We start from the raw sequence: 14929 nt of genomic DNA, 5'->3' as shown, positions 1-14929 counted from the left end.
TTCAATACATACCCTGAAAAAAAAAAAAATCCTTTAAAAAAAAAAAAAAAAAAAAAAAGTCTGGTATAGTGGTGCATACCTGCCATACCCACATTTGACAGGGCTGAGGCAGGAAGACAGACACATAAGGTTAAGGCTGGCCTATGAACATAGTGAGTTTTGGACACCCAGAGCTACAAAGCAAGACTCTGTCTAAAATAAAAATATTATAGTATATATTTTTTAAAAACAAGCATATCAACTTTGATGTTACTTAAAGTGTAAGTTACTTCTAGTATAAGAAGAGAGTAAAGACATCATTCTCTAAACTGTTACAAGAAAACTAACAAGCATTGGACACCATACAGTAAAACAGTTTATACCTTCTTCATTTCAAAATATAGGCAAGCTATGGTGGTGTATACCATTTATGTTAGCATTGGAGAGAAAGAGGCAGGTATGAAATCCAGGCTAGCCTGGTCTACATATCAAGCTCTAGAACAGCCAGGGCTACACAGAAACACTGTCTCAAAATAAAAAAGAATAAATAAAAGTAAAAAATCTAAAAATAAGAATAAATTAATCAAGTTTGGGCTGAGTGTGGTGGTGCAAGCCTTTAATCCAACATTTGAGAAGCAGAACCAGTTTTCTGTGAATTAGATGCCAGCCTGGCCTACATAGCAAGATCCTGTCTCAAACAAACAAAAAATAAATGTTAGTTTTGGCCACGTGTGTTAACATGCAAAAGCAATCCTAGCCAAGTATTTTGGAGACTAGGACAGAAGGATCATAAATTCAACGCAACCTTGGATTATCATGAGACCCTTAAGAAAAACGTTAAGGAGTTCAGAGCCTACCATATACAAATGAATCAGATCTGTAAGACCTAAACCAATTTCCAAATAATGGAAAAGCTCCTCATTTATTATCAAAATCAGGAAATGAATAAATGGGCCAGAAGGTAGCAATATAATAAAATGCAGACAGCATAATAATGGCAGCCACAATATGGCAGCCACATGGCATCAGCAGAGACTACACACTCATCCAACTGGATTCAAAAGTCTGTTCTAGCAATTTACAAGGAACACAGTTGATTCATAACTCCATTGAGAAGCAACAAGCTGAATCTAGATAATAAAAACACCACAGAATAGTGTTTCTTTACAAACTAAAGTCTCAGGAAAGTTTTGGTAAAAAGAAACAAATGGCATGTGCATCGTAAATTATAGCACACATCTTCTGTTGTTTTTCAGCACCAGGATGAACTGAGTCAATGGTCCAATTTCTCTTGCCTGTCTCCCTTGTGGCCAATAATCTAATTATAAAAGCAACTGACAGTACAATGCAGCTGAGGATCAAAAAGCTAAGATGGCTAGTCCTGAGATTTGTTTCAGAACTACTCACTGTAAAAGTCCAACTGTGCAGACCAGGAATTAAACCATTATATTTATGTAGGGTTATTTGAGAACTACTGCTTATAGCAATAATCACAACTAACTCAAATATAAAATTAGGACGAAAATTGCCAGACAGATGTCAGTCAGAAGAGCTCTAGGGCTAAGCTCATTATTACCCAGTTTTTGGTTTTCAAATTAGGTCTTATTAAAAAGATACTACAAATGAAATCTTGTAGTGATTTAACTGTTCTTTTAAAACAAGATAATAGAATTTTCAAAAATGTAAAATGTTTTTTCTTTTTTTTTTTTTTTTTGGTTTTTCGAGACAGGGTTTCTCTGTGTAGCCCTGGCTGTCCTGGNACTCACTTTGTAGACCAGGCTGGCCTCGAACTCAGAAATCCGCCTGCCTCTGCCTCCCGAGTGCTGGGATTAAAGGCGTGCGCCACCACGCCCGGCAAAATGTTTTTTCTAAGTCCCTGCAGACACGAAGGTCTGCATACATTAAGTGTATGGTGGCAGGGGAAGCTGGAAGGCTAGAGGACCCCCTAGAGATGGGTTGCAGGTGTGTGCGCGCCCTGACCTGGGTGTTGGGAAGCTTATGAGGAAAAGCAAGCATTCAACCCACTGTGCCATCAACTCTCCAGCTACCAGGATTACTTTTGTTAATATTCAAATCAATTATCATTTAAACACAATCTTTTTTAAAATACTTATTTATTATGTATGAGGACACTGTACACTGTCTTCAGACACACCAGAAGAGGGCATTAGATCCCATTAAAGATGGCTATGAGCCAATATGTGGTTGCTGGGAATTGAACTCAGGAACTCTGGAAGAGCAGTCACTGCTCTTAACTACTGAGCCATTTCTCCAGACCTTAAACAGATTCTTATACACCAGTGGATAACGAACAATGACTATAGAAAAAAGTTACTTGCCATAACCTATTCCAAAGATCATAAATTACACACTATATAAAGCACCAAAGAAAAATTTCTGTACAGTATGCAAGGAAAGTTTCCATTTCTGCTACTTAAAAAGACATACCAAGAACTTCATTAGCCTACATTTTAGAGACTTTTTGAGCCAGGCTTAACACTCTTGAATCTTACCTAGCCTTTGGGAAGTGGAAGCAGAAGGATCAAGTTCAAGGCTACTTCTGGTGCATGAGACCCTGCCTCAAAAAGTATAAGTTGGGGTCTGAAGAAATGACTCAGGTTAAAAGCACCAGTTGTTCTTCCAAATGACCTGGGTTTAGCTTCCAGTACACACATGGCAAGTCAAACTGTCTATTATAACTCCAGACCCAGGAGATCCAACACCCTCCTCTGGCCTCTGAGGGTATTACATCTACATGGTGTAAAGACACACATGTAGAAAAATTACCCTTACACATAAAATAAAAATAAAGTTTTTAAAGTACATGTATATATATAAAAAAAAATTATACTATATAAGAATAAAGTGAGCCAGGCGTGGTGGCGCACGCCTTTAATCCCAGCACTAGGGCGGCAGAGGCAGGTGGATTTCTGAGTTCGAGGCCAGCCTGGTCTACAAAGTGAGCTCCAGAACAGCCAGGGCTATACAAAAAAACCCTGTCTCGAAAAAAAAAAAAAAAAAAAAAAAAAAAAAGAATAAAGTGATAATGGTCTCAGCTGATCTTTATTTGAAGCATCCAGATTTTGCTGGATCGGTTCAATTATATAGCATTAAGTCAGTAAGAGTGCTAGAGAGATGGCTCAGTGGTTAAAAGTAGTAGCTGCTCTTCCATAGGACCTGAGTTTGATTCCCAGCACCCACATGATGGCTAACAACTGCATTGAACCCCAATTTCAAGAAATCTAATGCTCTCTTCTGGTACTGCAGACATGGTATACAGACACAAGTACAGGCAAAATACCCATATGCAAAATAAAAATAAATCTCAAAGAATTTTTAAAGTGAATCAGGTATGATAAATAAACAACACACAAATCTCACAAAGAATTCCATACAAAAAGGAACAGAACAGACTATAAGTAAGAGGCCCAGCTGGGTAAACTAATAAATGGACAGTATATGGCATGAAAGTTAAATATACTAAAACTAATAATGGTACCATAATTATCTTAAAGCAGGCGTGTGCATGCATGCGTGTGTGCGTGTGTGTGTGCATGCGCGCACATGTGCCCACACATGTTATGTACAGATGGACACACCACATGTGAATGCACATGTATAGAGGCCAGAGGTCCATGTCTGATATCTTCTATAACTTTCCTCCTTATTCTTTGAGACAGGTTCTCTTTTTAAACCTGAAGCTCACTGGTACCAACTATGACTATATTGGTACCCAACACGCCCCAGGCACCCTCCCAGTACTGGTATTATAAGGCAGTAGGGTTTTATATGAGGGGTCTGTGGGAGCCAGGGATGGGAGGGGGTGCAAGGGTGCAGGGATGCGGAGAGTGTTTGGGGATTAAACTCTGGTCCTCATGTTTATAGAAGCAAGAACTTTTAACCAACTAAACAATCTCTCCAGCTTTTTCTTGAGACAGGGTTCCGTGTATCCATGGTTCATGCATCCCATTTATCACCCCTGAATTCACTATACAGCCAAGGATGACTGTGAACTTCTGATTTCTCTGCCCCTGCCATATAAATGATGGGATTAGCAGTGTGTGCACCACCACATCTGATTTTATACAGCAATACTGATCAAACCCAAGGCTTTGTACATGTTTGGCCAATATTCTACAAACTGAACCAAATCTCCAGCTCACTAAAGAATATTCTTATTCTTAGAAAATGCAAAAAGATGAAGGCCATTATTTATGTGAGCAATGATTAAAAATAAATTACAGTATGGACATATAATTAAAAGTAAATGGAGCAAATCCTCAATAACACAGCTAAGCAGGCATCATGTGAGTGCTACCTATATAGCTGATGTAAATTTACAATTATTTCTAAATAAAAGATTTGAAAGTCACTTTGCTGTAGAATAAAGTAATTTTTAGATTTATTTTTGTGAGTACACTGTCGCTGTCTTCAGACCTGTCAGAAAAAGGCATCAGAGCCACCATGTGGATGCTGGGAATTGAACTCAGGATCTCTGAAAGAGCTCTTAACCACCGAACCATCTCTCCAGCCCTGATCTCAAAGATTTTGGTTTTGTTTGTTTGTTTTGGTTTTGGTTTTTTGGGACAGGGTTTCTCTGTGTAGCCCTGACTGTCCTGGAGCACACTTTGTAGACCAGGCTGGCCTCGAACTCAGAAATCCACCTGCCTCTGCCTCCCAAGTGCTGGGATTAAAGGCGTGCACCACTATGCCCAGTGATCTCAAAGATTTTAAAAATATATATAAAGTAAGTTAAAAGCTGAAAAGTGGGGGTTAGAGAGATAGCTCAGTAGCTAAGAGCACTTGCTGCTCTTTCCAAAGGACCCAGTTCTTAGAACCCATGTGGCAACTCACAAACGTCTATGACTCTAGTTCCAAGGGACTTGTCTTAGTTAAGGGTACTACTGCCATAATAAAACACCATGACCAAAAGTAACTTGGGAAGGAAAAGGTGTATTTGGCTTATGCTTCCCATCACAGCATATAACCCAAGGAAGTGAGGGCAGTACTATGCACCCTGGAACTGGATTTATATATAGATGGTTGCAAACTGTCACGTTGGTGCTGGGAATCCTCTGCAAGGCCAAGTGCTCTTAACCACAAGCTAACTGTACAGCTGATAAAATAAAAACAATTTAAAAAAAAAAAAAAGTTGGAAGATATTTCTGTTCCTGGACTAGAGATTATGTATTTGTACATTTAAAAATATCTTTTCTACATTCTTATTAAATATTACCTGATTTATATATATATAAAATGAATTATAAATGAAGGCTGTAATATTTCTATATTGACTCAAACAAGCAATTAGGTTGGTATCTTTTCTTAGGATTTTTTTTTTAATTATTTTATGGGGATGGGGATGTGTACAGGAGTGCAGATGCCCGCAGAGGCCAAAGGCATTGAATCATCTAGGGCTAGAGTTAACATAGTTATGGCCACCAGAAGTAGGTGCTGGTAACCAAACTCAAGTCCTCTGTAAGAGAGAACTACATACTTAACTACTGAGCCATCTTTCCAGGCCCTTAGCTTGGTATCTTTAATCATGTTTTTATACTTTAGCAATATTTCTGTTTATTTTTCCAGTGTTGATAGTGTAGCTAAAAAGAGCAGCATCACCCCATCTTTGCGATGTTATATTGTTATCCAAGTCTCTGTATGTACCCAAACTTTTGTTTTTTAGAAATTACTCGATTTCTGAGGTCTGAAGAAATGGCTCCGCAGTTAATAGTGCTTGGTATTTAATCACAAGGACCTGAGTTCAGATGCCGGCACCCTCATGAGTGGGGTGTCCTACTCACATCTGTAACCCAGCTCTGAAAAGCAAAGAAAGAGGATCACTAAGGCTTGCTGGCTTCGAGCTGACCTAAGAAAATGCACCTCTAGGTGAAGACCTTGTCCAAAAAAAAAATTTTCTTTCAGGGTGGGCAGGATGGCACATACTACCTGTATCTCTAGCATGGGGAGCAGAGGCAAATGGATCTCTATAAATTCAAGGCAACATGATCTACATAGCAAGTTCCACTACATAGGACTACATAGAATGACCCTGTCTCAACAAAACAAACAAACAAAATAACAACAAACAAACAAACAAACAAACCCACAAAAACAATTTCAACTTGCAATTAAGAATCGTGGTGACAGAATCTAAGAAGTATATTACCTCTTCTTTAACTTCTTCTTTTTCTTGGACTAGTGGTTTTGGCTCAGGTTTAACTGGTTCCAATGGTGGAAGGTAGTTTTTAGTATAAAGACTTTCAAATAGTTTGTCCACAAAACCTGAAGTCTCTGAAGAGAAAAAAATATTTAAATGTTATACAAACAAAACTGGAAAGTTTAAATACTGTTGCCATCATTTTAAAATACAGGAAATCTTTAACAGTGATGTCAGGCTTTAAAACCAAGACTTACCTTAAAGGAAAAGAAATCACTTCTAGAGGTTTTGTTTCTTTTTAAATCCTTCAGACATAATTGTATGTGTGCAAATGATAAAAATATAACATTGTGCTGCTTAAGAACAAAAGATTAGAGAGACAAAGTTCCTATAAGAAAGAGACTAACAAGATAAATTATCAAATAGATTATAAGACTTTACTTGACCTTCTAAGAATATCAGATGTGTTTATGTGTTTATCTGTTCAAAGAAACTGAAATGACAAACTGTGTACTACAGGTGGGAAAAAGACATATGTAGAAGAGGAAGGAGTAATCTCATGGTACAATCCTACAGTTGGACAGAATGCACTATCCACTCAAAGACTGAACTAGATGTGTTTAAATGGGTTGAAATCAGCATTGGTGTTTTACTCAACTGTATTTTGGTCCTACCTGAAACTTCCTCAGACAAATAAAATAAGAGAAATAGGTAATCTTGACGAAACATAAGTATCAAAATATTTCTAGTTTTACTCTAATTAAAGTAACTTTCATTGGTCTTGCCCTATGGGGTTCTGCTCAGTGGCAGATGGTTCAATTCCCAACAAAATGGAGGATTGGGTATTTCAAAGGCATCTCATGTTGCAATTGTTACACATTTCTAAAATGTCAACAACTTTTACCACACACACAAAAAAAGCATCTTCATACGCACTCCTTTATGCTACTAATTTTACAAGCAAACTTTTTCCAAATGGTAAAACTGTTAGCAGAAGTGGAACATGGTGGTTTACACCTGTAATACCTGATTCAGGAAGCCTGGCTGGAGGGTCATCAGCCTAGACTACTCAGTAGTTCCAATAACCTGTACTGGTGTGATGCCCATTCCCATAAGGATGGAGGGATAGGTAGATTAAATAAATGAATGAACAGATAACACAACCCAGGAGCTAGAGAGACAGCCCAGCAGTTAAGAGCTTGATTATGGGGGCTGGTGAGATGGCTCAGTGGGTAAGAGCACCCGACTGCTCTTCCGAAGGTCCAGAGTTCTAATCCCAGCAACCACATGGTGGCTCACAACCATCCTTAACGAGATCTGGGGCCCTCTTCTGGAGTGTCTGAAGACAGCTACAGTGTACTTACATATAATAAATAAAAAAAAGAGCTTGATTATGGCTCTTACAGACAGTTCAGTTCCAGAATCCCATGGCAGATCACAACCATCCATAACTGAGTTCCAAGGGATCTGGCACCCTCTGGTGAACCTCACAGGCACAAGCATGTAAACACAGTACACTGACATACATGTAGGCAGAACACTCATAAACATAAAATAAAAATAAGTTTTAAAAAACAAAAAATAGGTTTGGGGATATAAATGAGTGTTTGCCTAGTATGTTTAATCAACAGTAAACCAAGTTTAGTGGTTTATGCCTGTAATCCCAGTACATCAGAGGTAGAGGCAAGAAGATCAGGAGTATCGAGGCAATGGCTAAACAGAAAAACACTATCTCAAAAAACCAAAACCAATCAAACAAAAAAACAAAAAAAGATGATCAGAAGTTCAAGGGTCATCCTCCAATATATGACACATTCAAGGATACCCTGTGCTATATGATCCCTAACAATAAAGAAACACGTAAGAATAAATAAAACTGCCAGCACTTGGGATTAAACAACAACAAAGTAACTTCATATTCGTTTGTATTTTCACATGTACTTTTTAAATTTGAAAGACAGTTCAATTTAAAAAAAAAATAGAAAGAAAGAAAAAAACAATAGGGCTAGTGAGATGGCTAAGTAAAAGGCCTTTACCACCAAGCCTGCTGACCTGACTCCAATCTCCATCCTCCACATAGTAAGAGAGACCCCACTCTTCAAAGTTCTCCTCTGACCTTCAAAAGCATGCTTTGACGTGCACACACACACGCACGCACATGCATACGCATAAATAAATAAATAAATAAATAAATAACCAAATACTATAGGCTCCAAGTCTCTACTTGCAAGAAAAGAAAAAAACAAGGGAGGAAAATAGATGAACTGGAAAATAAGTAAATGGCAGGTGTTATACAAGTGCTATGCAGTGCTTGCCTTTAAGCCCAGTATTCAAGAGCAACAAGGTAAACAAATGTTTATGAGTTCTAGGTCAGCCTGTTCAGCACGGTAAGTTCCAGTCCAGCTACAGATATATAGTGAGACCCTTTCTCAAAATATGAGAGAGGGGGCTGACAAGGGGGAGGAGAGGAACAGGGAGACGGAGTGGGGAAGGGAGAGGGAGAGCAGAGCGGGGAGGAATAAATGAGCACATAGCAACTGTGCATGATAACATCTGCAGAGACCAAAAAGAAAGAATATTCCAGGCAAACATAAAACATCTCCACAGGCTCTGAGTAGGGACACTGACATTTGAAGACCTCTCTAGGTGGGCAGTGTGGTTTAGAAGAGGACTGGACAGGGGTAGGGGTGGAGTGGGGCAGAAAATATCAAGAAAACAGCAAGAGAAACTTCTTGCAAGCTCTGTTTCACGGTAGGACTTTGGTTAAAAGATAACAGTTCTGTTTATTTTGACAGTCTTATGAAGCCCAGGCTATGTAGCAAAGGACAACCCTGATCTTCAGATCCTCCTGCCTCCTGAGTTACAAGCAAGCACCTCGTGTCCAGCTGAAGATAAGAAGTTAAAGGTGCAAAGGGAAGAGAATCCTGTCCATCTCTTCTTAGATCTCAAGATCCACCAGCTGAGAGAAAAAGAACATTGGGTTCACTGTATTAACAGCAAGAATAAGCAGCTTCAGGGCTATGGAGATTGCTCGGTCAGTGGAGCACTGAATTTGAACCCAGAATCCATACTGTGGTGGCACGTAATTGTAGTTCTGGCACTAGAGAAGGAAGATCTCTGGGACTTGCTAGCCAGTCAGCCTAGCCTACTTTGCAAGTTCCAGACCAATGACACAAAATCAAAAAACAAGACAGAGAAGGCTTCTAAGAAATGACATGTGTTGGTTGGCCTGTTTCCCACAAGAACATATGTACGCCTGCCCATGCATGAATATAATATGTATAAGTACAAACAGGCACATGCAGAGACACACACACACACACACTAGAAAGAAGCTTCAGTAGTCTTAAACAATTATCTCTTAACTGTCAGCTAAGTACTGCCCAAAGCTGGAAAGAATCTACCAAATATCAGGACCACTGTCTCAATAGAGAGAAGAAGCAAAGACGGACAGGAAAAGCTGTCCTTCCTAAACACACAACAAAAATGGAAGCATCAAGAATGGAGATATTGATGAATTCAAAGGACTGTTCCTAATTTTCTGTAAAGTTTATACCTGTCTCACTTCAGAAGCACATAATATTAGAATGACACGGAGATTAGTTTGGCACTGTGCAAAGAAGGATTACACACAAATTCCAAAAGTTTTTTTCCCCTTAAGCTATTCCTTCATGAAGTTTGGTTGTTGCTGCTATTTTGTTTGAGGCAGGGTCTTGCCCCAGTAAGTAGCTCACGTGACTTGGAATTCCCTTACATAGCCCCAGGTGGGCCTCTAACTCCTGCCCCAGCCTCCTAACTTTTGGGATTACAGGAATGTACTAGACCCACTGGCTCTTTCCAGAAAGTTTTAAATTAAAAATATTTACCTAAAATAATTGGTTGAAGGCCTACAACAATTACCTTTTTGTAAAAAGACATCAAGTTGGTCAGCACAAAAGGCTTTCAATTCCTTCTCAGGTTTGTCCTTCTTGACCAGTGCTACAACATAGTTGGCTAGGGCTGAAGGGTCAGCATCACATCTAGTTAAACAAAGAGAAAATTAAAATCATGAAACATTGTTTGTGAATAGTAACATTACTAAAGACATTACCCGTATTTTAGAAAATCAAAGATTTAAACTGACTGCAAACACAGGCAGCTATCATCACAAACAGTACTCCAAGTGAGATTTTCCTTTTCTGCTTGTTTTATTTTTCTTAAATATTTAGTTTGCCTCCTATTTTCCAAGGTTCTAGCAATACAAAGAACATTGAATCAGTACATTTATTTGCTTTCTCAGAAGCAACAGGGAAAGGGTCACCCCTAAATTGGTGCCACAAATAACATCCCCAGGAACTATGTTTCATGTGGCCAGTGAGGAAAAAGGAAGGAAGGGAAAATGATGAGACAGATTCTTCCTCTTCTTAAGTACCTTTGCCTAAAGCACAGGGACCAGCATCCAAAATTGGCTACTCAAACTACCACTAACCTTCCCACCCTGTTCCTTAGTCATTACCAGCTGTCAGCAAAGGAAAACTTCAAGAGCTAGAAACAAGTGCTCTAAAGGTGGCTGAAATTTGCTTTGATACTCAAAAACCACCTCCTATGTCAGCGATTGCAAGATTCTGGCTTGCTTACTCCTAACAAATCTGTCAAAAGTAATGTTTGATCTTAAAAATTTACATGTTGGGGCTGAAGAGATAGTTCAGCGGTTAGGAGCACTGACTGCTCTTCCAGAGGTTCTGAGTTCAATTCCCAGCAACCACATAGTGGCTCACAACCATCCATAATGAGATCTCACGCCCTCTTTTGGTTTGTCTGAAGACAGCTACAGTGTACTCACATAAAATAAATAAATAAATGTTAAAAAAAGCTTACATGTTGATATGTAAATGTATGTGTACATATACATCCTTAAATATATAAATGTGTACGCGTGTATATATATATATATATATATATATGTATACACACACACACATATATATATATGATGTTCATATGTATGTTTTTTTTGTTTCTTTTTTTTGTTTTGTTTTGTTTTGTTTTGTTTGTTTGGTTGGGGGTTTTTTTTTTTTTTTTTGGTTTTTCATGACAGGGTTTCTCTGTATAGCCCTGGCTGTCCTGGAACTCACTCTGTAGATCAGGCTGGCCTCGAACTCAGAAATCCGCCTGCCTCTGCCTCCCCAGTGCTGGGATTAAAGGTGTGCGCCCACACCTGGCCTTGTTTTATTTCTGAGACAGGGTCTCACTGGTCTAGAATTTTATGTGTGGCCTTAAATCTGTGATGCTCCTCCTGCCTCTGCCTGCTGGAATTAGAGGTATGTGCCTGGTTCTTATCAAGGTAAAAATGAACATTCTAGATGACAGCAAATTAATCATCATGCAAGCAAAGTGATCAAATCCTTATAAAATGCTATTCAATATAGTCTTATTCTATAATTCTTAGTCCTCATTTGTCAAACAGAAAGTTTAAGACATTTCAACCTATGACCATCAATCACATTTTCTAACAAAAGGAAAACTAGCACCTCTACTTTAGAAGTGGTAGCTCATACTTATAATTCTCAGGATTTGGGAGATCAGGGCAGGAAGATCACACTGAGCTCAAGAACATACTGGGCCAAAGACACCCTATCTTAAAACAAATAGGCAACTAAACAAAAGCCTACACATTAGTAAAAGAGCAAAGCTTGTCTTCATTGCCAACAGCGCTTTAGGAAAGGGTGGTCCTGTAAAAAGCCTATACACCTAGGGAAATGGGACAAGAGCTCACTGGTAAAGGGGCGGCAGCACAGGCATGAGGACCTGACTTTGGATCATTGGTCAAGCAGAGACAGGTCCCCAGAACTTGATGATGGTCAACCAACACAGCTAATCAGTGAGTTTCAATGAAAGATGAGGTAGAGATGGAGGAAAAAACACCTGATGTTGACATCTGGCTTCCATATACACACACTCACACAGAGAGATGCCATGAACCTAATTCTAGAGAGACAGAGACAGACAGACAGACAGACAGACGATAAACCTAATTCTAATAAAAAAGAAAATGAATTCACTCTCAATTTTATAAAACTCAGAACTAATTTACATAATCAGAAGCACAGGTCAAAGTGTGCTAAGAATGAATATGTATTATTTGCATATTATAAAAATACACGATTTTCTTTTTAATTAAAAATGAAAAAAACCAAAAAAAAAAAAAAAAAAGTATACTATGGCTGGAAAGACTGCTTGGCAGTTAAGAGCCCTTATTGCTCATATAAAAAATTCAAGTTCTGTTCCCAGCACCCACATCATACAGCCTACAATCATCTGTAACTCCAGCACCAGGGGATCCAAGGCTCTCTTCTGGCCTCTGTGAGCACTGCATGCATGTGCACAAACCTCTGCACAGACACTCACCATACACATACTTTTAAAAATAAATAACTGGCTGGGCTTGGTGGTGCACACCTTTAATCCCAGCACTTGGGAGGCAGAAGCAGGTGGATTTCTGAGTTCAAGGTCAATATGGTTTACAGAGTGAGTTCCAGGACAGCCAGGGCTACACAGAAACCCTGTCTCAAAAAACCAAATACATAAATAAATAAATAAATAAATATTCTTTTAAAAATATATTGCCTTCTGGAGAAGTATGAACAGATCATTTTAGCACAAGCCCAATTTTATTTATATATATATATATATATATATACATATATATATATATATACACACACACATACATATATATGTGTGTGTGTGTGATTTGGATCTTGGATAAGGATACTCTTCTTGTTTAAACACGTGTGTGCTTGTGTGCACGTTTACATGGTAATTAGAAGACAACCTGTTGGAATCTGTTCTCTCCTTCTAACACGTGGGTCTGGGGACTGAACTCAGGTCATAAGGCTTGAAGCACCTTTACCATCTTCCCAGCCACAGATATTCTCTAACACTGACTTTTAAAAATATGATAAAGAAGAAGCAAAGAAATGGTTCAATGGATAAGAATGTGTATTTCTTTTACAGAGAACCTAGGTTTGATTCCCAGCACCCATAGGAAGAGTATAGCTACCTGCACCTCTAGTTCCAGGGTACTGAGCTCCTATTTCTGGTCTCTGCAATTACCAGGTTGCAAAGTGAACATATATATGTATAGGCAAAACATTCATACTCTATAAAATATTGAAATAAATAAATAAATATGGCAGAAAATGGCAGTATTGTTTTTCTGTGTTGTTATTAAAACCTTCAGAGTTTCATGACCTGACAAGCATAATTCTGAGTAAGAATATGATGCCAGGTGTGATGGTTTATGCCTTTAATACAAAAGCAGATGAACATTGGTGAGTTCAAGGCCAGCCAGTGCTGTATAGAGACCCTGTCTCCAAAAAACAAACAAGCAAACAAACAAAACAAAACAAAACAAAACAAATGAAGTTTCTTGTCAGGTAAAATATCTAGTTACTGGGTGTAATAATCCCAGGTTCCTTTTACCTAATTTAGTATTTAGACTAAAGGACAAATAAATGCAGAACTGGACTGCTTCTAATAAAACACATTTTAGGGTGATTGAAACAAGTTACCAAGATGTATCTCACACTGGCCTGGATATCACAACGTAGCTTAGGCTGGCCTCAAACTTGGAGCTGTCCTCTTGCTTCATCCTCTTTAGTGCTAGACTTATAGGCTCCCAGCACCCACATGGCAGCTCACAACTGTCCATTACAACAATTCCAAGGGATCCGACACCCTCACACAGACATACATGCAGGCAAAACACCAATGCACATGAAATAAAATAAATAAAATTTAAAACAAACAAAAATACTACTAAAAAGCCTAACATTAAAACTACAAATCTGCAAGGAAAAACTAGGTACTCCAATCCAAAGAAGACCTAATAATATAGCTCAGTGAGTACAGGCCTTTGCTGGGCTTAATTCAAGCCTCAGTATCCACATGGTGAAGATAACTATGACTCTCACAGGTCTACATGTACACAGTGGCACAGGCATACCCATACAAACAACACACACACAAAATGTATGCACACATGAATATATACACAAATACATTTAATTTTTAAATGTTTTGAAAGATTAGGCAGAGTATACCTTTGATGTAAAATTAGGCTATAACTCCATACATGTAAAATGTATTTCACATCACATATACTTTTCTAGTGTATATCTACTAGACAAATATTCTATAAGCCTCAACTAGTAGTTACTTTTAATTGAAATAACAATCAACAAAAGAAAATTTCAAAAATAGCGTTTCCAATACAAGGACTCATTAAAACTCACATATAATGTAAGATGTTTTAATGATCTTTAAGTCATCTTAAAAAACAAAACCAGTTATACAGTAGACCTGTTGGCATAGACTTGACATCCCAGATACTTGAGAGGCTGAGGCAGAGGAATTATAATTTTAAGGCATTCCTATGCTATAGGATGAACTAACAACCTAGGCAATTTAGTGAAACTCTATCTCAAAATAAAACTAAAAAGCTGTGGAAATAACTCAATGGTGGAGTGTTTTGCCTAAATATTGACCTACAAATGTCCAGAAGGTCCTCAATTTGAATTTTTTTCTCTTCTGATGAATCCTCCATTTACAGACATTACAAGAACTAACACATCAGCTTCATATTTGAAACATAAACTAATTTCCAAATGAAAAAGTAAAGATTCGGGCTGGTGAGATGGCTCAGTGGTTAAGAGCGCCGACTGCTCTTCCAAAGGTCCTGAGTTCAAATCCCAGCAACCACATGGTGGCTCACAACCACCCGTAATGAAATCTGATGCTCTCTTCTGGAGT

General features: G+C 38.3%; 1 protein-coding gene across 3 annotated transcripts in view; it reads right to left on the bottom strand.

The window, feature by feature from the left end:
* Window positions 1–14929, bottom strand: part of Rbm27 (RNA binding motif protein 27) — a 66298-nt gene that overhangs the window by 43214 nt on the left and 8155 nt on the right. For all 3 annotated transcript variants that reach the window (XM_021150473.2, XM_021150472.2, XM_021150474.2), the window contains exons 2-3: window positions 10037–10155; window positions 6146–6270 (exon numbers count right to left, since the gene is read on the bottom strand). In XM_021150473.2, coding sequence (XP_021006132.1) covers window positions 6146–6270; window positions 10037–10155 — 244 coding nt within the window. The remainder of the gene's footprint in view (window positions 1–6145; window positions 6271–10036; window positions 10156–14929) is intronic.

Source organism: Mus caroli, chromosome 18 (assembly GCF_900094665.2).
Source record: "Mus caroli chromosome 18, CAROLI_EIJ_v1.1, whole genome shotgun sequence".
Classification (NCBI taxonomy): domain Eukaryota; kingdom Metazoa; phylum Chordata; class Mammalia; order Rodentia; family Muridae; genus Mus; species Mus caroli.
This window is presented reverse-complemented; position numbering and strand designations above follow the sequence as displayed.